Source organism: Tupaia chinensis, unplaced genomic scaffold (assembly GCF_000334495.1).
Source record: "Tupaia chinensis unplaced genomic scaffold, TupChi_1.0 Scaffold000231_2, whole genome shotgun sequence".
Classification (NCBI taxonomy): domain Eukaryota; kingdom Metazoa; phylum Chordata; class Mammalia; order Scandentia; family Tupaiidae; genus Tupaia; species Tupaia belangeri.
This window is the reverse complement of record NW_006159707.1, coordinates 2,448,632-2,473,760: the sequence shown is the minus strand read 5'-3', so window position 1 is coordinate 2,473,760 and position 25,129 is coordinate 2,448,632. Positions and strand designations below refer to the sequence as shown.

Below are 25,129 nucleotides of genomic sequence, written 5' to 3'. Positions count from 1 at the left end.
TATATATATATACGTTTTCTCCATTAAAATAAGTGGAATGCTGTCATTTGAGTGAAATGGGAGACCATTATGTTAAGTGAAATAAGCCATGCACAAAAAGATAAATACCTTTTCACCCATATGTAAAAACTGGAAACAAAAAAGACTTTCTAGAAGGAGACAGTGAAAAAATGTCTACTGGATTCTGGAAAGGTTGGAGGTGAGGGTGATGTAGATGAACAGAAACACAATTACAGATAGATAAGAGGAACAATTTCTAGTGTTTTATAAAACATAGTAAGGTGAATACGGTTAACAATAATTTACTGTATGTCTCAGAGTAACTCAAAAAGATTATTTTGTGTTCCTAACATCATGATAAATTGAGATCATGGATATACTAATTACCCTGGTTTAATCATTCTACATTGTATTTATGTACTGAAAAGCACATTTTACCCCACAAATACATACAACCATTATATGTTTATAAAAAATAACATCTTTTGCTATTATAAGTAGTACTTCATGAATAACCATGTACATATGTTATTTCCTGTGTATGCAGGTTTATCTCCAAGATAAATTCTCAGAAGTAAGATGTTTGGGTCAAAGGGGAAGAGCATTTGTAATTTTCTAAAATATTTGACATTTTGATAGTGCCAAATTGTCCCCAGAAGGAAACATCAATTGACCCACCCACCAGGATTGTACATATGTATCTGTTTCTCCAGTTTCTCAACCAAGATGGTTGAAATGAATATTATAAAAATTTCGTTTTAAGAGTCAACTCTTTCTGGACTAGCAGGTGGCATGGAGGTTAAAGTGGCCGGGTTCTACATGGCTAGGGCTGCTCTGTTAGAGTCCCAGACCCAGTGGTTTGAAAAACACACTGAGTATGTATGTGTGTGTGCCCAATGGAGAATGGAGAGGAAGGGATTGTGGCATGGCCATTCTTCCCTAGTGGCTGATTTTTTACTTTTTTTTTTTTTTTTGTCTCTCTCTGTCTGCAGCAAGCACACATACCCTAAAGGAAAAAAAAAAAAAAAAGAATTATCATTTCATTTTAAGCTGATTAGAAAAACCATACTTGGGGGACCAGCAGTTGGTGTAATGGCTGTGTCGCTGGACTCCCATGTAGTCGACCGTGGTTCAAGTCCCAGAATCGGTGGCTTAAACTCATGCCAGGCATGTGTGCGTGTGTTCCCAAGATCCTGAGAGGAGAAGGGAGGAGAAGGGATTGTGGCATGGCCATCCCCCCAGGGGGTGATTTCTCACTTTCTGTCTCTCTATCTCTTTCTGGCAGGCACACGTGCCCTATAGCAAAATCCTTTCCGAAAAAAGAAAAGAAAAGAATAAACCATACTTGGCATTTGAATCACACTAGTTCATGCTTATAAAGAGTTTCATTTTAAAAACAAGTGTAAGCTTCTACACTGTTGGTGGGAATGTAAATTGGCCCAGCCACTGTGGAGAACAATATGGAAGTTCCTCAAAGACCTTCAAATAGAACTACCATATGATCCAGCAATTCCACTCCTGGGTATCTATCCAAAGGACAGGAAAATGCTCAGTTGGAAAAGCGCTTGCACAACTATATTTATTGCAGCCTTATTCACGATTGCTAAGACATGGAACCAACCCAAATGTCCACAACTAGATGAATGGATTGAAAAAGCATGGTACATATACTCCATGGAATATTATTCAGCCATAACAACGAGACCCTGGAATTTGATAGAAAGTAGATGAATATGGAAGATTTGTTGCTGAGTGAAGGAAGTTGGGCTATGAAAGAGAGACACTGTATGTCTCCACTTAACATTTACTGACTGTCCACACTCTGTGGTAGAGACTGAAAGACTGGAGAACATAAAAGCATTAAAAATTGTAATGGACACTAGAGACAAAGTGGAAAGAGAGTGTGGGAGGGGAAAAGCATAGGAAAGGAAATTTGTGGGGGGGAAATGGAGAGGTAAGACACTTGTGGGACACAGATAAGGTTTATTATCTGTTGACAAGGATGTGTATAATAGTTTCAACTGAGCTGGACTGAGGGGTATATCATGCTGGGTAAAGTCTCTTCACAATCTAAATGATGTATAGCGGTTGAATGTATGAATAATACTTAAAAAAATAATAAAAAAGCAAGTGTAAGTAAAAATGGCATGCTGAGTTACAAGTGCTATGGAAAAAATGTTACAGGTGAGTGTTAGATATGCAACATTGTGAAGTCTCGTGACTGAGGACTGGAAGTGTCACCATGATTAATTTTTCTCTTTGGATCATGAAATTGAGAGCTCGTATTTGTCATGTGCAGGGTACTGTTCTGGGAGCTTTGTTATTGCAACCAAGCTATGAAGTGAGTATTGGTATCCCTATTTTACAGATGAAGAGCCAAAGACTCAGAAAGGTTAAGTCTTTGCCTGGGGTCACACTGCTAACTCCAGAGCCTGTGCTTGTTCATTTCCTTCTGTTTGGAGGTATTTCCAACTGGAGTCTTCATTTTAGCCTCACCCCCTTCCCCTCTGGAAATTGTGCCTCTGGGGGCTTGTGTGGCCTGTAAGCGTCCAGGGATGACTGTCTAAATTTGCAGTTTGCTTTGACTTCTTCCCCCAGCTGACGCTGTTGCAGTCTGCTTCGTGGTCCACTTTCTTTGCCTTTGTGCCTCACTTCAGCTCTCTTATTCCTGTAGCTTTGCTTCGGCTGAGCCAGATTTCAACCCCCCAGGTGAACAAAGCCACATAGCCATTTCAGACTGAGAGAGGCTATTTTAGGTTTTGACTTAGAGGTTTAAAGATTTTTTTTTTTTTTGGTCTCTGACCTGTGCTTCCTTCCTCCTTCACTGCCTGAATCTGGAGTCAGGTGATGAGCCGAAGATGCTGAACTGGGATCTGCCTGTCCTCTGGTGTGGGGGGCTCATGTTCATTGCAAAAACTCTAGTTTTGAGGTAGGGTAGTGGGTCCTGAGTGGTCTGTCGCTGGCTGGGGCTGCTGTGTGAGACAGAGGTTCATCGTCTGTAACCCCCTGTGAGGTGGGAGACCTTCTAGGATGAACAAGGAGCAGAGAGGCAGCCGGGTGACACTCAGGGATCCTGCTCAGCCAGTCACACCTCTGAGTCTGGCAAATTGGGATTTTAATCCTGGCTGTCTGACTCTCCTGCTTTTGACCTTGGACAAGCTATTTATCCAAGCCTCAGTCTGCTCCTCTGCAATACCAGGACGATCGTAACTCTTTCCTCATGGAGCTATTACGAGAATGTAATGATGTGCTGCAGAATACTTGACGTTTGGCAGATTGTATGTGCCCACGTCACGGTGGTAGTAAATGTCCCAGTCGTTGATGATTTTGTTGTTGTTCAGCAATTTGTTGAATCAGGATCAGAAATGAAAAGAAACGAGGAAATCCTAAGTTGCCTAGTCTAAGTGAGTAGAGATGGAGTCTCAACATCGTGAAACAGCGGGGAGAGAGGTCCTGCCAGGATCTTGTGGAAACCTGCCTGCTAGTGCTGGGAGGGTGACTGGAAACACTGGCTGTCAAGGGTGATGTGGGGGTAGGGATGCAGTCGTTTCTAGTTTATTTCTGAAGGCATTTGACACTGAGCCAGATGAACTCATTAGGGACTTCGAGGGATGTGTTCCACATGGTTGGATTCCAGCCAAAGGACTGTTGAAAAGAGGATAGGGCGCTGGCAGAGGTCACATACCTGAATGCCTGCAGGGACCAGTGGGGAAGAGAAAAGAGGGAAGCAGGCATGGTATAGACAGCAGGGAATGGTGGGGACTACGGAGAACCGGAAAATTTATCTTTTATCTAAAGGCACAACCCTTGCTTAGCCTGCAGAAATGTGTGTCCAGTATTGTCTCAATTTGAGATTTTTCTGAAGAGGCAAGAAATGTATACTTTTATATATATATATATATATATATATATATATATATATATATGTATATATATATGTATATGTGGGGGGATGGCCATGCCGCAATCCCTTCTCCTCCATTCTCCTCTTGGGATCTTGGGCATGCATGCAAACGTGCCTGGCATGAGTTTAAGCCACCGGGTCTGGTACTCAAACTGCGGTCAACTACATGGAAGTCCAGTGACATAGCCATTACGCCACCTGCTGGCCCCAGAAATGTACACTTTTAATCTGACATTTCATGACCTTAGATATAGTCAACTGATTCAGATTTTTAAAAAGCAATACAAGGGCCAAGTATAGCTTGTTTGTAGCCTTCATAAAGCTCAAGAGCTCCAGATGGTGACTTCTGAGTATGAAGGAGGACGCAGGCAGGAGATGGGGCAGGCCCCAGGTGGCCTGGAGGGGTTCAGCCAACGTGGCCTAGGATGAGGGGGATCTGATCTAAAATGGCATGGGAGGAGGTGCGCCAGAAACTGGGGCAGAGATGGAAGCTCATCTCGAATGGCATCAGAATCAGACCGAGGAGAAGAATGACTTGGAGGCTACATGGAACCCTGAGGTCAATAACCATAGCTCTATGGTTAAGGGAACTGATGTTTAGCCTTTATGCATTGGCACTGTTGTAACCAGTTGTGAAAATATTGAAATACTTTCAAGTCAATTGGTAAATAGCCACTGAGCACCCTGGTCCTCCTCCTTCCACCTTCTACCACCAGCTGCCTCCACCAGCTCTTTCCCATCCTTCCTCTCCCTGACCTGCAGTTAACGAGTTAACTCCCAGGGCAGCTCTGCCCTGCTGTCAGTTCTGATTGGTGGGTGGGCAGTGCCTGAGCCAAAGGGATGGTAAGTATCTTGGCTCTGGCTGCTGCTTGCAGGTAACATGCCTACTTGGGCTGGCTGAGCACAGAGAACTTTTAGAGGGCACAGGAGGCAGATGGAAGTGGAGGGCAGCATGCCAGGTCCCCCAGGGACTGGAACAGGGAGCTCCATCCCTGGGGCCATGCGACTTTTATCTTTGTTTCTTTCTCTCAGTTCCCTGGAAAATCAGGACCTATGCTGTGCTACAGTCTGGCCTCTGGTTTCTTCTTACTGCTTCAAATGTGCCACACTTTGTCCATTTGCCGTTGACAGATATTTTTGTTATTTCTAGGTTTGGGCTATTATAGGTGATAAGCTTTCACATGTAGGTTGTTGTATGGACATGTTTTCATTTCACCTGAGTGTGATTCCTGGGTCAGACACTGCCAAACTGTTATTTTTTAAATAATTCATTATTTTTCACATATTGCATCCCCCTCCCTTGCTCCACCTAAGCATTAAATAAAAATTACAGTTGTGTTCTTTCTTCACCAACTCTTGGTATCGTCAGTTTTAATATTTCGATTGTAGTAATTCTTGCAGTTTCAGGATTATTTAAAAAATATGAAAGTACCAGTTTCCTGGAAAGAAACATTCATCACTTTAAAGCACATAAAATAATATCCAGTTATTGTGTCTATTTATTTGCCAACTTGTTCATTCTCTGACTTTGTTAGTACTGGGATTTAAGTTCCAAGAAGACACCTGCATTAATAAATGCATATGAATGAATGGACAAATGAGGAAAGAGAGAGTGCTTAGAGCAAAGTCTTAGGTGTTAAATCAGCTGTAGGTTAGTACTGAAGGCTCCTGTTACTGACTTTGACAATGTACTATTTCACAGAGAAAGCCACTTTCAGACTAGAGTGAGAAAGAGAAGAAGGAATAAGATTAGTAAGAGCAGTGAGGAAAGAATACCTCCCCCCCCCCTTTTTTTGGCTCATGCATTTGTTTAATTAATGAACTAATTAATTTTAAAAATTCCCCTCATGAGTGCATTGTATATTAGTCCAGTTAGACAGTACATTATCATCAACAGATAACTTTCAATTTTTGTGTTCATTAAATGTTTTGCTTTTTTACCTCCCAATTATCTCCTTCACTCCCTCTCATTGCATGTCCCCTCCCACACTGTCTCCAGTATCCACAGTTGCTCTCCTTGCTTTTATACTTTCCAACCTTTCAGTTTCTGTCATAGAGTGCAGACATTTGGTATATATTAAATGGGGACATACCATGCCTCTCTTTCATAGTCTGACTCGCTTCACTCAGCATTAAATCTTCCATATTCGTGCACATTGTATCAGTTTTCAGGGTCCTATTATTTTATGACTGAGTAGTATTCCATAGCATATATGTGCCACATTTTTTCAATCCATTCGTCTGCACTTGGACATTTGGGTTGATTCCGTGCCTTAGCAATTGTGACTAATGCTTCAATAAACATGGATGTGCAAGTGTTTTTCTGACTAAGAAGACAACATGCAGAGCCAGAGGGTTCTGGAGAGTGAGACTTGTCTGGGAGTGGAAATGAGATCTGGTATTGAGAATACAGTGTGTGTGTAGATACACAGCCAGGGATCACTCTAGAGAAGTGATCAATGCAAATATCTGCCCCTGCTTACTCTGGGCTAGGTGGTTCTAAGATTTCTTCTACACAGGATGATTCTCACCCGCCTTATAAGAATAGTCTTTGCACTATCTGTATTTCTATTTATAGACAAGGAAACAGAAGCTCAAACAGATAAAAAGCCTTGCCCAAAGTCATATGACTAGGAAGAACCTAGGCAGGTCATGCTCCAGAGTCTGTACCTTTAACTACTGCACTACACTGCCAGGTTATAAAGAGTGTGTTGATTAGTTAGGGAAACATGTAAGCCATGCTAAGAAACAGCCCTCAGAGTACCATGATGTATTAATAGATGTCAGGCGGGCAGCAGAATCCATATTGCAACTGGACCCATAGCATGAGGGGCAGCTCTCTCACGGTTTGAGGTCTGAGTCTGCAGCACATTCTCCCAAGTCCTGGGTGAATGTTACCCTTTACTGCATAACAGTTCTTCAGCTTTATAACACAGTGGCTCAAAATGATAACCATTAAAAAAAATTTGCCATGGGGCATGTGCACTCATTGGGGAGAAAGAAAGAGGAAAACAAACAAAAAATCCCCCATGGGACAGAGTCACACTGCAATCCCTTCACCACCTCTCTCTCCTTTCAGGATTTTGGGCATGCATGCACATGTCCCCAGTGTTTTCATTCTCAGATCAAGGACTTTATACATGTGGTCAGCCATGTGAGATCCAGCAGCCTTGACCACCACACCACTTGCTGGCTTGATAACCATTTGTTTAGCTCATGACTGGGTTCATGTTCTGGGGCCTCCTCGTGCACCCCTATGGTTTGAGCTGATTGGAACTGGAGGGTGGATTATGGCATTAAGACTCTGTGGGAGATCTCCCATCTCTCTGTCTCATGGAAGAAATATACTTTGGGACAAAAATAAAAATACTGACTTAAAAAGGATAAGTTAAATTTTCTCTCAGGTGTCAGTTCAAGGCAATAAGATGGCTTGACATTTGCACAGAACTCCAAGTTTGGGCCCAAGGTGATCACTTCCAGTTCTCACCATCTTTCAGCCAATGGGAAGGAGAGAAGAGAACAGTGAGGCTCACACATATTTTAGAGCATGTACCACTTTGGCCAGAACTTGGTCACATGGTCATGTTAAGCTGCAAGGAAGGCTGGGAAATGTAGTCTTTAGTTGGATGACCATGCTCTTGGCTAAAACTCAAGGGTTTTATCGTTTAAGGGAAGAAGGACATTGGTGGAAAACTAACCATCTTTGCAACATCTTATAGAATATCCATTGGGCTTTGAACCTTATTTTGTTGGCAAAGAAGAACTGGCAAATAACTTCTAAGCGAGAATATCTTCTAAGTTTTGTGCTTAGACTTGAGCTTTAGATCACTCCAGACCTTGCCTGGAGAACAAAGCGAGGGGAGGAGCAGAGGAGAATGAGACCCATTTAAGTGATGTATCTGTCACTGTATTGTGTCAACTCTGGAGTCTTTGCTACAGGCAGGAGCCAGTAGGTTAAGCTTCCGAGTGGGCCCTGAGGAAGGTCTTGGAGGCAGAGTATGTGCTGGAGCTGGAATGGGAACCACTGGCTCTCTTAGTCCTTCATTCACTCAATAACCATTTACATGGCACCATGCCTGAGCACCGGGTCCCAGTGATGGGCCTAATGAGGTGTGCTGAGCTCTGGGGCCCAAGTCTGTCTCCTGGTGAGTTCTCCAGTGACACGCAATGTGGCGTGACTCCTTGGCATGCCACACTGATGCTGACTTCTCTCGTTTGCTTCTCTTGGCCTTAGGATCCCCGGAGCAAACACAAGTTTAAGATCCACACATACTCCAGCCCCACGTTTTGTGACCACTGTGGGTCGCTGCTGTACGGACTCATCCACCAGGGGATGAAATGTGACAGTAAGTACCTGAAATGTGGCAGTGAGCATGCGTTCTCCCTGTGGCCTCTGCCCACGAACAGAAGTGACAGGAGAGTTTCTGTTGTCAGTCGGTGGCCTGGGACTCCTACTGAGGTAGGAGGTCCACCCTTGGCCTTTGGTGGGGACAGACCATTTTACACGCCCTTGTTTATCAGGGACTGGAGAGAACTGGGGAAGCTCTCCTGGTGAGACCCTGGCAGGGCAATTTGGTCTTGTCCAAACTCACAGGTCTCTGCTGCCTCAAAGAGGGGGGCGGGCATGGGAAGGGCCCAGCTGGCCTGGGAGGGGCAGATGCTCGCAGCCCCCACCTGAGCCAACCCGTACCGCCCCCTCTCTGCCCTCGCAGCGTGCATGATGAACGTCCACAAGCGCTGCGTGATGAACGTCCCCAGCCTCTGTGGCACAGACCACACGGAGCGCCGCGGCCGCATCTACATCCAGGCCCACATCGACAGGGAGGTCCTCATCGTTGTCGGTAGGTGGCCTGGGAATCCTGCCCTGGCTCTGCTGGTTCCTGATCTTGCTCGACTCATATCTCGTATGTCTGAGGTGGGGAGGGGTGGTGGAGGGATGGGTAGCCACAGGGGTGGGGAGTGGATGTGACACTGCCTTCGTCCCCATTACGGCAGCCCTCACTCAGTGGACGTCCTCGGACACTGCACTCCTTCGAAGCTGTGGCCTCAGCACCTCAGGCTGGCTTGAGCTGTGCTTCTCCTGAGCTTCTGACTTCCAAGGATTCACTCTCCCCTTCCCTTCCTCTCCCTTTCTTACTCTCTCAGTTTATTTTGGAGCATGCAGTTCTTTTTCTCTTATTCAAACAGCAGAGAAAGGCAGCTTGGTTCTGTCCAAAGCTTTTCCAGTGGGAAAAATGATCAAACACCACTTTTGGAAGAATATTATGTTTCAAAGAGGAGGAGGTGGAATGGGTGTGCAATCCAGGGAACCCCCCACTCCTGGGCTTTCTGGGTATCTTTTTAACCTGGCAATGACTATGCTGGTTCTTGTCCCATCATTCTTTATACTTTTTGCATGTCGGAAATATTCCGTAATAAGAAATATAGCTGAGGTGCAATGAGTTGAGGGGAAGAGAAGATAGTGGCATCTTTTACTCAGGTACCATCTGTTTAAGACAGACTCAGCTGTGACGTGTGAAGCTCAAGAACACAGGTGGTCCGCTGTGCTGGACTGGTGAGCACTCAGCCCAGGCCATGGTAGTCTGTTCTGAACTGGCCACATGTGAAACTGGGACTTGGGAGGAATGCTCTCTCAAAGGTTACACAATGGCTACAGACTTCAGAACTAATTAATACACACAAGGCTTATGAATTGGTGACTTCAGAAACTGACCATGTAATGGATTGATTTTGCAAATATTGGGCTGTTTCTGAGGCCCCAAGATGGTGCAGTAGCTCTGAGGTGCTGGAAAGGGCTTCATCTAAACCACATAACCATGTAGAAGTTGAAAAATACCCCTGTAAAATGGAATTCCTCTTTTTAAACTGAAGTTTGTGAAGCCCAGGGCGTTTTTAGAAAACATGCATTTTGTTGCATTACGTTTTCCTCGGAGAGGAAGGCAGGCAGTTGATTGCCTTCAGAGGGTTGCTTGGGGGCCTCTGCGGGGAATCCTGCTTTCACAGGTTCAAGAACAGCACGTGTTCCCCATGGACTTAGGTCTGCTGGTGCTGGAACGGCAAAACTAAAGTTCTGCTGCCCTCTAGTGTCACTCTCTAGAAACTACACTGGCTCAAGAATGTTAAATGGTTGTAAACAATTTAGGGAACGCACTAGATATGTAGTGCTTGAACCCCTACCAAGGTGCTGGTAGGTGGTTAAGGGTGCTGGACTTCCACCTGGCTGAATATGGTTCGAATCCTGGGCCTGGCGGTTTGGTTTCTCATTTTCCCTCTCTATCCTTCCCCACCCCCTCACTCTCGCTCCGTCCCTCTCTGATCAACTTAAAATAAATAAATAAAGTTCAAAAAGTTATTGAAAAAAAAAAAAACCAACCCTGCCAGTCCTCTATGAAGTATCTACTGTACTCATTTTATGAATGAGGCTTAGAGAAGTCATCATACTTCCAAGAGCTTACCCCATTAGTAATAATAATAGACCAATAGGTAACACTTAGCGAGTTGTTCCACGTGCCAGTCATTGGGAAGTGTTCAGAGCACTCTCAGGCAGTACTGTGTTCATTTCTCAACAACTCTAACGAAGTGAGCGATCATTCCGCCCATCAGGAAACAGGCTTAGCGAGCCGCACGCTTTCTCACCAAGGTCTGTTGGATTCTTAGGTACTGTATACCAGTTTAGTTTAGCTTAGTTTAGTTTCGTTTAGTACTCCTCCCCCGGTTCCCACCACTTTGTTTCCTTTGTCATTTAGCTGGGGAACCTCTTCTGGGCCTCACGGACATTCAGACATTCGTTGGGGAGCCTTTGTTCTGATGTGGTACGACCTCTTGTCAAGTTCAAGGTCAAAGCCTTCCCCCTTAACCGCAGATACGCTCTGGTCTCTGAGAGTCTTGACCACAGGCCAGTGATTCTCAGGCTGTCCCGCTATACACCCATGAAAAGGGGTGCATTTGTGCCCTAGGACTGTCACGAAAAAGAGCCACACACCGAGGGTTTCAAATATCAGCCATTTGTTCTCTGGCTGTTCTGGGGGCTGGAAGTCTGAAATCAAGGTACTGGTAAGATTGGTTCCTTCAGGAGGGCTCCAAGGGAGTGTGTCCTGCTCCTCTCTCCTAGCCTTTCCTGGCTGACGGTGATCTTTTGTGTTCTTTGGCTTGTTCGCGTGCCGCTCCAATTTCTGCCTCTGTCATCATACAGCGTCCTGTGTGTCTCTGACCAAATTTCCTTCTGTATTTTTTTGAGAGGTTTTTGCCATAGGGTGCGTGCACTCGCCAGATAGACAGAGAGAGACAGAGAGACAGAAAGCGAGAAATCACCCCCCAGGGGGGATGGTCACGCCACAATCTATTCTCCTCTCGGGATCTTGGGCACGCATGCACACGCGCCCGGCTTGAGTTTTAAGCCACCGGGTCCGGGACGCGAACCGCAGTCGACTACGTGGGAGTCCAGTGACATAGCCATTACACTAACTGCTGATCCCCTTCTGTACTTTTTTTAACAGAGAGATTTTTGTTATAGGGCATATGTGCTTACCAGAGAGCAACGAGCAAAGGAGAGAAAGAAGGTGGAAAATCGCCCCCCACTACCACCACCACTCCCTATTAGGGATGGCTGCGCTGCAATCCCTTCTCCGCCACTCTCCTCTCTGGATCTTGGGCATGCACGCACATGCGCCCAGTGTGAATTTTAAGCCATTGGATCTGGGACTCAAACCATGGTCAACTATGTAGGAGTCCAGCACCATGACCATGACACCATCTGCTGGTCCCCCAAATTTCCTCTTATAAGGACACCAGTCCCTGGATTAGGGCTCACCCTAACTAGTACAACCTTATCGTGACTTGATTACATTTGCAAAGACCTCCTGTCCAGAGATGGTCACATTTATAGGTACTGGACTTGAACATATCTTTTGTGGGGACATAATTCAACCTGTAACGGGGAGTAGACGGGAAGAAATTTGGGCTCCTTTAAGTTGAGGGCAGAATATCTGTGTGCTTAGGGCTCTGACACATTCACTGAATAGCTACCGGCCTTCCGATAGCACTTTGGTACGGTCCGTCCGGTGGAAGTAGTGCTGCTGACATTTGTCCTCGTTGCCAGGAAGGACGTGGAGGAAAGGCAGCCTTTGTCAGGTGGGAACAGAGCCCTCACCAGGAAGCCAGTGTTCAGCTCCCTGGTCTCACTTTCAGCCTCCAGCACTGGGAGAAATACCTGCCTGTCGTGTAACCCACCCCGTCCGTGTTGAACATTCGCTATCGCAGCCTGAGCAGACTAACACCGTCAGTCCCCGAGGCCGGCTGCTGAGGACAGAGGTAGAAAGTGGCGTGACCAGGGCTGGGTGGCCTTTGTGTGGCTGAGGGTGAGTCCCTGAAGTGGCGACAACTCTGAGCCATCAACGGCCTATTCTCACAGCAGCCACAGGGTTCCGTGCATTCTGTGGGGAGGGGAGCTGGGCAGGGCCCAACAGCGTCAGCACACCTGGGTATCCTGTAGTCTCCTAGGTTGAGACTTGAGGCTCCTCCTCCTCGACCCTGGCCAGGCAGATCAAGAGGAGAGAGACCTGAAGGTTGCACAGGGCCCTTCCAGCAGCGCCAGGCAAGAAGTGCCTTGGGACCAGCAGTTGGCATAATGGCTGGGTTGCTGGACTCCCATGTAGTCGACTGCAGCTCAAATCCTGGACCCAGTGGCTTACACTCACGCTGTGTGTGTGTGTGTGCCCAAGATCCTGAGAGGAGAATGGAGGAGAAGGGATTGCAGCATGGCCATCCTTCCTGAGGGTTGATTTCTCTCTTTCTATCTCTCTGCCTTTCTGGTGAGTGCATGCGCCTTATAGCAAAAACCTCCACCCCCCTCCCCCCCAAAAATAAATAAATTTTAAAAAGTACCTTGTGGTCATCCCCCCCCTCCCCCCGCAAAAAATAAATAAATAAATAAATTTTAAAAAGTACCTTGTGGTGCTGGTTGAATCGCCAACTCCATCCAGACCCTAGGCGCATGTGACGTGCTAAGACGTTCAGCCTGAAGCTGTTGTCTGCCCTGAGCGCCATATGCTCTCTGGAAAATCCCAGCATCTCCTGGGGTGGACAGTTTCCTAGCACCCTTGTCAACAGAAATCCACGTAGTGTATCTGTTCAGAGGATTCTTCCAGGTTAAAGTCAGAATGGAGGACTGGCTTTAGCACAACAGTTTAACCCTGTGCTTAGGGAGCCAGGTCCTGCATGGCCACCATTGGTTCAAATCCTAACCCTGGAGACTTGGAAAACTCTGTGTGTGTGTGTGTGTGTGTGTGTGTGTGTGTACCCCAACTCCTGAGAAAATGGAGAAATGGAGGAAGGGAGAATACGGTATGGTCATGCCCCATTGAGGGGCTGATGTCTCTTTCTTTTTCTGGCAAGTGCTCGTGCCCTTTAGCAATTAAAAAATATATTAAGAATGGAAATCTGACCAGTTGTCTTTAAAAACTGTCCATCAATGATTTTCCATTGTCTTTGAACAGACTAAATCTAATGGGGTGGTCTAATTCTCATTCTCTGTCTCCTCTTTTTCTTTCATTTTTCCTTTTTTTAGTTTTGCCTTTTTATTTTTTAGTTCAGTTTGTACTCTCTGGAGAGAGAGAGAGAGAGAGACTCCTCAGGGGGGACAGCCATGCCCCAATCCTTTCTTCATTCTCCTCTCAGGATCTTGGGCACTCACGCACACGCACCCGTGGTGTTTTTCAAGCCACTGGGTCCAGGACTCAGATTGCAGTCCACTGTGTGGCACCCAGCTGCCTTAATCACCATGCCACTGACTGAGCCTCCCCTTTCTGTCTTTTGATTCTCTCCTGGCTGCCACACACCACAGGCCATCCTTGTGCTCTTTCCGTCTGCTGGAATGGGTCTTTGCCATCTTCTCTTCTTCCAGTCATTCGCTGCTTCTCTTCCTCCAGAGCTCAGCTCATTCTCACCATCAGGGAGACTGACAGTGATCCCCCTTACACGTCCTTCCCCCACTGAAGATGCTCATGACATCCTGAATGTGAACTTGCGTCAGCGGGTTTGGGTAGTGTCTGCATCTCCCACAAGGCATTTGCTTCCCGAGGGCAGGATGGAGTCTGCTGTGGTTTATCGATCTGTCTCCAGAGCCCAGCAAGTGAACACCACTAAATGTGTAGCCTGTGGGTCTTTGTATGAGTGAGAATACTTCTGGAGGAGGCTACAAGGCTTTCACGTGTGGTCTCCGCACCAGTGCCTTCTGCTGTCATGTCATTATTCTTACAGGGAGTAGACCACAGAGAACATGTTAAGTACCGGGTCCTAGGTCAATAGAGAGTACTACTGGGACTGAGATGCGCCCTTTGGTGCCACGATTATCCTTCCTGGACAATGCAGAAAAGGCATGGAGCAGTGGGACTTGTGGAGTCATGGGAAACCATGACATCATGATGCCTCACGAATCGTGAGAGCAGGCCATGCAAATCCAGAGCACAGAAGTAAAAAGGTCCCGAAGTTCATGCATCTGTCTCTGTGCATGTAGCAATATCTCATTCGCTCCCTTCAACTCACTGTCTCTCAGTGTAAGAACCAACCTCCCGTCCCCATCTTCATTATGGCCATCTTCAGATGTTCAGCCTTGTTCATCTTCGTATCTGTGATCTTACCTCCCAAAAGTTGGGGCTGTTATAAAACAAAAACAAAGCCTACAACAATGTTTGATGTTCCTCCTTTGAGAAGAAGAAACACAGTATTTGTGGTGAGAACACTGTGTCGCAGAACCTTCTCAGATAGAAACATCTCCCAGACAGTCTTAGCTACTCTCCGTATTGTGTGCTTAAGTCCTTCCCAAGATCTAACATCCACGCGTCAAAACAAGAGCATCAGAGAGACTGAAATCCTTGACAGACTCTTGGGGAAAGTTGAGGCCACATCTACCTACAATAGATCCCAAAGAGGTTTTCAAAGCACTCTTGGGAAAAAAGAAATTAATGTGGGAAGCTCATAGAAGACCCGCTTAGTTGTTGTAAAGAACTGTTGTGAGGTGGAGAAGGTGTTTGCCATCATGAGAAGTCTAACAAGTGGGAAGAGTACAAGAAAACGCTTAAGGGCCCTTCACTTGGATATTCCACTTGGGTATCTTCTTCTAAAGCCAATATGGCGGGACAAGACCAGAAGACCAGTGCAGTGCTGAATATGTGCTATTCCTGAGGTGGGGTAGTTTGGAATGGCTGGGTACTTACAGTCTGAGGAAGGTGGCATGTTATAGGTGGGAAGGTGAGATGGGCTTCAGGTGTTCATTTGCTCACTCAGTCGTTCATCTAGGAATGGCCTGAGGACTGGATTATATCCAAGGATGAATAGAATCTAGTCTCTGCTCTCAGGAAGCTCTCCTAGTGGGAGAACAGACATAGATAATTATATTGCAATGTGGCAAATACTGTAAGGGCACCATGGCAACATACAGGAGCACCCGAGGTTTCTGGAAGGAAGTCATGGCTAAGTTGTGCCTGTAGGAAGTGTTAGCGATACCCAGATAGAGCAAGCTTCTTATCAGGGTAAATGCAAAAAATAATACTAGCTTTGTTTATTGAGCACTGACTAGATGCCAGGTGTTTTACATAGATCAACGAATTAATCTTCACAGAGACCCTCTGTCATAGGTGTTATTATCCCCATTTTTTTTTTTAATTTGCCACAGAGTGCATGCACTCACCAGAGACAGTGAGAGGGAAGTGAGAAGTCACACCCAGGAGGGATGGCCACACTGCAGACCCTTCTCCTAGGATTTTGGGCACCCATACATACATGCACCTGGCATGACTGTCAAGTCACCAGGTCTAGGACTCAAACCTCAGTTGGCCATGTGGGAATCCAGTGCCTTAGCTATGCCACCTTCTCGCCCCATCCCTATTTTTAAATGTAAGGAAGCAGACAAAGAGTCAGTTAGGTAACTCTCCAGAAGTCCCAGGTGGTGAGTGGTGGTCTCAGATTTTAGCCCAGACAGTCTGGCTCTGTAACCCACACTCTTGCCAGATGCTGTGTCCCTGGTGGAGGGAATACATTACGGAGACCAGCAATGACAAGGGGATGACTCACTAACATGGTGACCGTGACTTGTTGACTGTGGCTCTCCTCTCCCTCATGTTCTGAGATGTCAGTTCCTACGGTATTTATTCACGGTGTTCCCTGTCATTCGTTAATTTACTCCTTCAACAATGTAGATTGAGTTTCTTCTGTTTGCTGGGATTCTAGACTCTTGGGCTATGACAGGGAGCAATCAATACAAGCTCTGCCTGGATGGAGGTCACGACCCGGAGTCTTGCTCGTTCCCTGGGACCCATGGAACAGTTTCTCATCTTTCTTTCTTTTATTAGCTGTGGAGAATCTCTTTCCTGTCCAGTTAAAATTTTTCCATTACTCTTCAAGGTTTTTTCCAAGACACTCTGTGTCCACAATTCCCTTTCTTCAGTGTGATCTCCTCTTTAAATCATCTACGATTTAGGCATTTGGAACACAGAGACAGAATGAACCAAAGGCTATTTCGGCTTTTTGCCTCGCCACACACTTCCCCTAAGCTGACTAGCTACTCAAAATGGAAATAGAAGAGAGGAGGGGGAAAATAAAACATAACCAAGAAAAAGTCCTGAAAGATGAATATCTCAAAATACTGTATTACCCAGACAAACATCCATTGCAGAGCTAGAAAATGATTCTAAACTACGCTGCCAGTGACCACTAGAGGGCTGTCTTTGCCTTCGTATCCATTCCTCCCCAGCGGCTCTTTCTAGAGATGCCCCCATTTGTAGAACGACAGCGCTCCGTCGTTGTCTCTGATGGAAGGTGCTGCAGAGAACACAAGGGCTCACTGCGGCCCAGGTTCTCTTTGTTAAGGCCACAAACAGAGCAGGAATGGAACTCAATTCTGGTGGCTCTCCCCTCCCGTTTACATAATTGGTTTGTAATTCTTTCCCAGTATCCTATTATATATATATATATAAATTCAACATACAGCACAATCAAAAGAATTTAAAACGGATGTTTATTTATTTGCTACCTAAATGCTATCATTAATATTTACTACACTTGCTTAATCACTTACCCATTCCCCTCATCACTCCATCTTCTTTTTGACACATTTCAAAGTAAATTATAGACATCGATTCAGTTCCCTGTAAACACTGCAATATGTGCACCTTTAACTAGAATTCAAGATTTATTTACGATTCGTTTGTTTACTTTTGAGGTCAAATTCACACTCAGCGATATGCACACAGCTTAATTGTATAATGGCTGGCTTGACAAATGATCCTGTCACCCTTCAAGTTATGTCACAATAGGCTCTGAGGATTGGATGAGAGCTATGAACACTGTCCTTGTGTGTGCAGACAGGCGTGTCCCCACATACCCAGGCAGACCCAATGGCCCTGGGACTTAGGATGTCCTTGGGACTGACTATATGATTCGTAATAGTTGTTACATTTTCTTTTTTAAAAGAAGGCGTAATGCAGTAAATTAGGTTTGTTAAAACTCTTCTTTGTGTTCTTAGTGGAGAGCAAATTTCTTTAAAGCAAACTCAACAAGATGCCTTGTGGTATTCACTTTTCTTCAGTATTGTCGTCATGAAGAAGTCGAATTAAGCCGTGTCTTCAGCTACGGGACATGACTATGTTCCTCAGTGTGTTCCAGATAATCATCTGTACACCCCACGAAGCCGGGGCAGGGTCTCCTTCCTCACTCTTCCTTTGAGTCTCTTGGCTTGTGAAGTTGTAGGTGGCTGTTCCAGACATTGAAGTCTGGGGATTGGGCTTGAGGAGATGGAGAGAAACTCATGTCTCTTTACTCAGTGTTCCTTCTCTTTCTCCTTGAACACCGAAGTCTCATGAGAACTATCAAGGCCAGGTCCTTGTCTAAGGCCCCCAGTACTCCACATGTGCTGGGCCCACAGCTTGCTCCTAAATGCCCGAGTTGTGTGAAGGAAGTGTCGCTGGGACCTGCAGGATTCTGACTTGTTACTGCCTTTGGGGATTTTTTGTTCAGCAGTATCTATTAAAATATGCATGTGTGTGAACATTTTGACTTTCAAGTTCCCCTTTAGGGAACCTATCCACTTGAAAAAAAAAATGCCAGCATGCCAAGAAATGAAGCACAGAATAAGCATGTTTCTTGATGCTTTGTTTGCAGTGGCAAAAATCAGAATCAGCCTAATTAGGGTAGATTTTTTTTTTTTAAAACTATAGGGTGCATGCACTCACCAAAGAGACAGAGATAGAAGTGAGAAATCACCCCCCATGAGGGATGGCCACACCACAATTCCTTCTCCTCTATTTGCCTCTTGGGATTTGGGGCATTCATGCACATGTGCCTGGCATGAGTTTCAAGCTTTCAGGTCCAGAACTTGAACCATGGTTGACCACATGGGAGTCTAGCACCTTGACGACTACGCCACTTGCTGGCCCCAGGGTATATGCATTTTACAGGTTATGCACAGTTGTTTAAAACAGTGAATTCGAAGGTGCATGTGAGGGTTCTGATCTAGGTGAATTGACTGTGTGACGATTCAAACTGTACAATTATGACTTGTATGCTTTTCTATATGTATATCATACTTCACCTTTTATTACTTACAAAATTTAAGTAAGAAGAATTCTAAATAATTAAAAATAAGATAAAACACCAGTGGGTTAGAGCAAAAGCTATTTTTTGAGAGTAGGGGTTCATAAACTTTGGCCTCCGAGCCAAATCTGGCTCACGGTCTGTGTTTATAAAGCTTTACTGGCACACGGCCACACCCATTCATTCGTGTATTATCTATGGCTGCTTCTGTGGGATGGTGGTGGAGTCCACTAAGTAGTTGCAACAGAGCTCGTAGGGTCTGCAAAACCAAAAATATCTACTTTCTGGTCATTGCTGAAAATGTTTGCCAACCCCTGACCTGAAAGAATATTTATGGTATACTGTTAAGTGAGGAGATTAGGTTGCATAAAAATATATTCAGTATGATCTCATTTTGGAGCAATAGCAACAGCCACAGACACTTTCTATGTGTGAAGTTATGTTTGTATATTTTTGTAAGGCTAGGGAGAAAGGTGTGGAAAGATACGAACCAGGTTGTAAACATTGGAATCCCAGAAGGACTGGGAGTGGAGAGCGGCTGGGGCTGAGAGGGGGACTGGTATCCTGTCTTTTTCTCTCTTAGTAAGTGTTTTCCTGGTTGCCATAAACATTTACTACTTTCGTAAATTTTGCAGAATTAAATAAAAACAAAATCTCTCAGTAGAAAAAAAAACAAATATAAATAAACAGTTCCAATAAAGATAGCAGTAAAAATGGAGTGGATAATGCCGGTGATAGGATGTTGCTTTGAGGAGGATGATTGGGTGATTATCAGCAAAGTGGGGCCCAGGGTCTGTATGGGTATTTTTGAGTTTTTTAAATTGTCGCTATTACTCATCTTGTGTATAATCAATCTGTCCCATAATAAAAAAAGATGAATCATGTTTATTTATTCATTTACTTTTAATTTGAGAGAGACACAGAGAAAGAGAGAGTGAGAGGTGAGCAAGCAAGTCGCCAGGTCTGGGACTTGAACCATGATTGGTCATGTGGGACCCAGCACCGCAACCACCATTCCACCTGCTGGCCCTAGTAATCTGTCTTGTGATGAACCTGTTCTGTGCACTTTGTTGTGTGTGCCATTTAGGTCCTTCTTGAGGCCTGCTGCTCACGTGTTCGTAAGCAATTCTCACGTCTTGGGAACTACCTCTACCTCTCTGTTTTTGACTGGCAGATCCACACTGAATAACTCCACCAGCCCTGCCCCTCCTCTAGGTCTAAGTTATTCGATCTTAATAACCTTCAGATACTCTGTTATCTTGCAACGTTATCATGTAGCTTCCCAAGCCTCAGAGTTTCAGCTGAGGGTGGTTCACACTTCAGAAACCACCGTAGGCCCTGGCTGCTGTAGGTGTGGGCTCTGGAGCAGCTGCATCAACATTACCTGGGAGCTTGTTAGCAATGCAGAATCACAGGTTCTGCGGAATCCCATTCTGCCTTTTAAGAAAGTCCCCAGGTGGCTCGTAAGCACTTTAGAATTTGAGCAACCCTGCTGTAGACCATCACAATGCAACAGGAAGAACGCATTTTGGCCACTAGATGGCGGGCGTCACTGCGCGGGAATCACAGGTTGGGTATGCCTGGGGTGGTGTGTGCCTCCAGCCCCACCTTGGTGACAGGGTCATATCAGGCGCGAAGCTTCGGTGTCAGTGCTGCTGGGGGCCAGCATCCCCTTTTGTTGGCAGCTTGTGTTGGCATGGGCCTCATGCAGCCTGACTTGAGCCTTTTGAGTAAAAGGACCCCTGCTTGCCTTTTGTCCTGATACCCAGGGGAGAAAGCACGCCTCAAGGCGAGCTCCAGTGCTAGTCTCCAGTCTGCTGTTCTCATTGACTTCCTACAAGTCTAATAGTTATGGGCCAGGGAGTGTCTGATTGCAGAGGCTGAGCATGGACTTTGAGGGCACACATTTGTTCGAGTTTTGACTCCTCCATTTCGTTTTTTTCTTTTTCCTTCCCCCCTTTTTTTTTTTGGAGAGATTTTTGCTATAGGGCATGTGCACTCACCAGAAAGACAGAGAGAGAGAGACAGAGAGACAGAAAGTGAGAAATCACCTCCCAGGGGGCATGGCCACGCCGCAATCCCTTCTCCTCCATTCTCCTCTTGGGATCTTGGGCACGCACGCACACGCGCCCGGTGTGAGTTTAAGCCACCGGGTCCGGGACGCGAACCGCGGTCGACTATGTGGGAGTCCAGCGACATAGCCATTACACTAACTGCTGGTCCCGCTCCTCTATTTCTTCAACAAGTTTTTTTTGGATGCCGTCTGTGTACCCAGCACTGTGGAGGTAAACAGGAAGCAAACGAAGTACTTTTAGAGGACAGTAAAGGCTACAAAGGAAATAAGATGAAGTAGAGTGATATGCAGACGGTGGCCAGTGGTTTGTGTGTCATTAACAGAGACGGTGGCAGTTAGTTGGGATCTGAATGATAAGCAAAGGGAGCTGCCTTGCTGACAGTTCCAGGGATGGGCATGCCGGGCAGAGGGAACAGCAGACACAACGGCTCAGAGGGAAGAGCGAGGTGGGCTTGTGCGTTATAGAAACTGACAGAGTGAGTGTGGCCAGAGCTCAGTGATGGGGAAGGCGGAGAGGAGGCTATAGGGTGGGCAAGGGAGGTGAGGCAGATTTTGTGAGCACTGAGATGGATTTGGTTTCTTTCTCAGTGCAGGAGAATTCAGATCCCAGCAGTATTTGAAGAGATAGAACCCAGGTCAATGTATTTAGGCCCTCCAACCACCATATGAGGATGGTCATTTTATCTTCCTCATTTTATAAAAGGGGAACTGAATCTTCAAGAAGCTTAGCACCTGCCTCTGTCAGCAAGGGAGCATGTGGAGGAGGCAAGATTTGCACCCAGGATCCATCTGTCAGATTCTAAATTTTTTTTTTTTTTTAGGTTTAATCATTTATTTCTTCCATGAGTGAGAGAGACGGGGCAGGCACCCCTCAACAGGGCCGTGATGCTGTGCTCCACTCCCAACCTATGCCAGCCCCAGATCGTGGGCACATATGTGCCTGGCGTACTCAGGGAGGCCTTTGGACATGAACCTAGAACCCTCCCACACGGGTCAGTCTCACAGAACATTGTGTTTTACTGCCATGTCATCATATGGCCCCTATCTGGCAGGTCCTAGCACATCCGGGAAGATGCTGGGAAGATTTGATTTAAGGCTATGAAAAGTATTCAAGCATAAGAAACACCCAGTATGTGAGGGAGAGAGAAGCAGCAGGTGGTTTAATGGTGGTGATTCCCAGGGTCTTATCGAGCAGTGGTTTTCAGGCCTGAGTCCAGAGCAGTTTAACATGAAGGTCTTGGAGAAGACCTGCTCATCTTCTGTCTGTTGTTTCAGTGTTGTGGGGTCAGCATCTTTCTAGTGACTGGCATTTAGTTACAGGAGTGAGTAGTGGGCGGGAGACCAGGGGGCTCCCTGGAGGTGGCAGGAAGGGTACAAGACCAAGGGTGAGGCAAGAGAGGAACCCTGGTAGCTCTTACTAACCGGGTGCTCACCGTTGGGCACCACGGGGCAGAACAGCTTGTGTGAGAGGTGTGTCTAGCTCTTGAGCAGTCTTTCAATCTGGTTTGGATCGTCCTACTCTGCTACTTCCAAAAAAAAACCCCAAAAAACAAAAAACGAAGAAAACACTTGATGATAGCACAGCTCAGGCCCTGGGCTAAGCACTTCCCCACTCATCTCAGGTAATCCTATCAACTCTATGGGATAGTTACTAATTTTTATCTCCATTTTACAGATGGGAAACTGAGACACAGAGAGATTAAGTCACTTGCTCACACAGCCAGGAAAAGGTGGAGCTGGGACTTGAACTTAAAAGTACTTAGTTCCAGCTAATTATGCCCTTGAAGCCCATCTATCCGTCTCTAAAGACATCAGAGGAGTGACCATAGCATGTGATATCCGTGGAAGAGATCTTCCCCAAAACCCTTTCTATGCACCTGTCTTGTTATGAACGATATAAGTATTTCCCTTTCCTAATTCACCTGACAGCATTAGCTGTTACTGAGACTTCTTCCCCATTTTATAAAAGGGGAGAGTGGGACCAGCAGTTAGCATAATGGCTATGTCGCTGGACTCCCATGTAGTCGACCGCGATTCGTGTCCTGGACCCGGTGGCTTAAAACTCACACTGGGCGCGTGTGCGTGCGTGCCCAAGATCCCGAGAGAAGAATGGAGGAGAAGGGATTGCGGCGTGGCCATCCCCCCCTGGGGGGTGATTTCTCGTTTTCTGTCTCTCTGTCTCTCTCTGTCTGTCTGGCGAGTGCACGCGCCCTAAAGCAAAAACCTCTCCAAAAAAAAAGGGGGGAGGGTGAGGCTGAGGACCCATGCTTTGTATTTGATGAGGACTTTGCTATATAGGAGAGGGTGAGGCTGAGGACCCACTGCTTTGTATTTGATGAGGACTTTGCTATATAGGACTCCGTTTCCCCCACTTCTCCTTGCCAGCCCATTTTGCACCTTTGGGAATGTACGAGCTAATGTTAGCAGCACTGTGAGGCTGAAGACTATATGCTTCCTCAATTAGACCCGTCTTTGTGCAGAAAGACATTAATTGGCTAAGACCTTTCCAAGAGTCGGGCTCAATTACTAGATTGTGAGAAATGGACAGATGGAAAATGTCTTCTCTCCAAACCTCACTGCTATAGAGCCAGGGGATGGGTTATCTCTGCTTGGAAGGTGCTGCGTACCTGGATAACCAGGAGAACAAAGTGAGGATAGTGAGAGTACCCACTTCAGAAAGCTGTTGAAAGAATTCCGTGGGTAGTACACGTACAGGGTATCTGCTATTATTCTGACTGGCATCATTTACCCAACTCTTGCTCATTTTCCTACATGATTTTTCTGTTAGCCAAATTTGGAGTTTCCTGTTTAGTGACTGCTTTTATTTCCTCCCAAAGTGGTCATGTCAGGATATGGTTTCCTGGGAGAGAAGTCCAGCTTCCTGGAGCCCTGTCTGTGATGGGCAGGTAGAGAGAGTCTTGGTTGGAGCCATTCCCAATGCACGTTTGCTCTTGCTTATTTCTGTCTTGTTCTCTGTACAGAAGCATGGTATTCTATATCCTGGAAAACTTACAATACCTGAGCTAAATCTCTTATGAGGAAGGGAGGCATTTGAGACTGCTCAAATGACCTGAGAGGTGGTATCTGCATGACTGAGGTATGCAGGGGACCTGGATTCTAAGCATGACACTTTAAGACACTGGGCCAATTCTCTTCAGCCAACATTTACTACTAAGCACACACCAGTACTTGAAGTGGACTATCACATGCAATCCTCACTTCAAACCTTCGAAGTCATATCCCACCCCACTCCCCCTTTTTTTAAATCCAGCTGAAGAGGCTGCAGCTTGGAGAAGTTAAGTAAGTCATTCAGAGTCACAGTTATCAAGTGACACAGATAGGACTCAAACCCTGGGTGACTCCAGGACTCATGGCCGTAACCATTCCCTGTCCTGCCTCCCTGGTGCTCTGGGGGCAGCTCGAGCTGATAGAATTGAGGGCATCCAGAGGTGAGAGAATGAGAGAGGAATAAAAATCAAGTTCACAGCAGTGTCCTGAGAAAGCATTCTCACTTACAAATAAAAAGATGCCCACAGGGTGTTCAGGTTACACCAGCAAACCTGCAGACAAAGTGCTGGGAGCGCGGGGAGGAAGTAGGTCTTCATGGCAGAGCCAACTCCCCATCTTAGCAGCAGGGATGCAGGACCCGGCAAGGCCCCAGCGTCATTAGGGAGTCAGAGATGCTATGAGTGCCTTGGGTTATGGGATTAATTGTAGGAATCAGACCTTATGCCAGGTCTGGAGGGGCAAGAGGGTCAGAGCAAGAGCAATAGAGCAGGTGGACATGTTGGAATTGGTAGGGAAGCCAAGAAATCGAATTGCTGAAGCGGATATTGACTAATTTAATTAAGCCTCTACTAGTTCCATCCCTCTGGTCATCTCTATAGCATAGGCTTCCACTTACTAGGTACCCTGGAATCTTTGAATTCCCCAACCCCTTCAGCCATTTGCTATCGAATCCCTAACCCACAACTTTATACACCTAAAACATGATATAGCCAAGTATCCTGCCATCCACACTGATTTGAACTCCTTCCAAGCAACACTCCAGTTGGAGAAGGTTCCTTTTGTGTGTGTGTGTGTGTGTGTGTGTGTTGTTTTATTTTTTATTTTTTTTCAATTTATTTATTTGCATTCACTGTACATCATTACAGCATACAAAATGAGATTTTCCATCCAGAGTATACTGTATATTGTCTCAATCAAGCACATCAACAAACATGTTATTGTCAGCAAATAATCTTCCATTTCTTGTTTTCTGTATGTTTTGCTTCACCCCCCCCCATTCTTGATTCCCTATCTCTTACCCTCAGCCATCTCCCACTCTCCTCCCACACTGTCTCTGGTATCTATGTTTGCTTTCTATACTGTTTTCCCTCCACATTTTATTGACTTACTAAAGACCTTAATTAATCTAAATATTTTCATAGCAAACACAGGTGATATATACATTTCCATGAACTCAAGTCTAACTTTACGCATCCTATAAAGTAGCACCTAGTTGAGGCTATATATCTTACTGCAGTCATTGAATAGATTTTTTTTTCCTGAAACTTTTTTTTTTG

At 45.7% G+C, this 25,129-nt stretch overlaps 1 protein-coding gene across 1 annotated transcript in view; it reads left to right on the top strand.

The window, feature by feature from the left end:
• The window catches only part of PRKCB (protein kinase C beta), a 396,523-nt gene that overhangs the window by 204,880 nt on the left and 166,514 nt on the right, over positions 1-25,129 (top strand). Inside the window, exons 4-7 of the mRNA XM_027771796.1 lie at positions 8,139-8,250; positions 8,617-8,745; positions 12,003-12,214; positions 13,806-13,937. Coding sequence (XP_027627597.1) covers positions 8,139-8,250; positions 8,617-8,745; positions 12,003-12,214; positions 13,806-13,937 — 585 coding nt within the window. The remainder of the gene's footprint in view (positions 1-8,138; positions 8,251-8,616; positions 8,746-12,002; positions 12,215-13,805; positions 13,938-25,129) is intronic.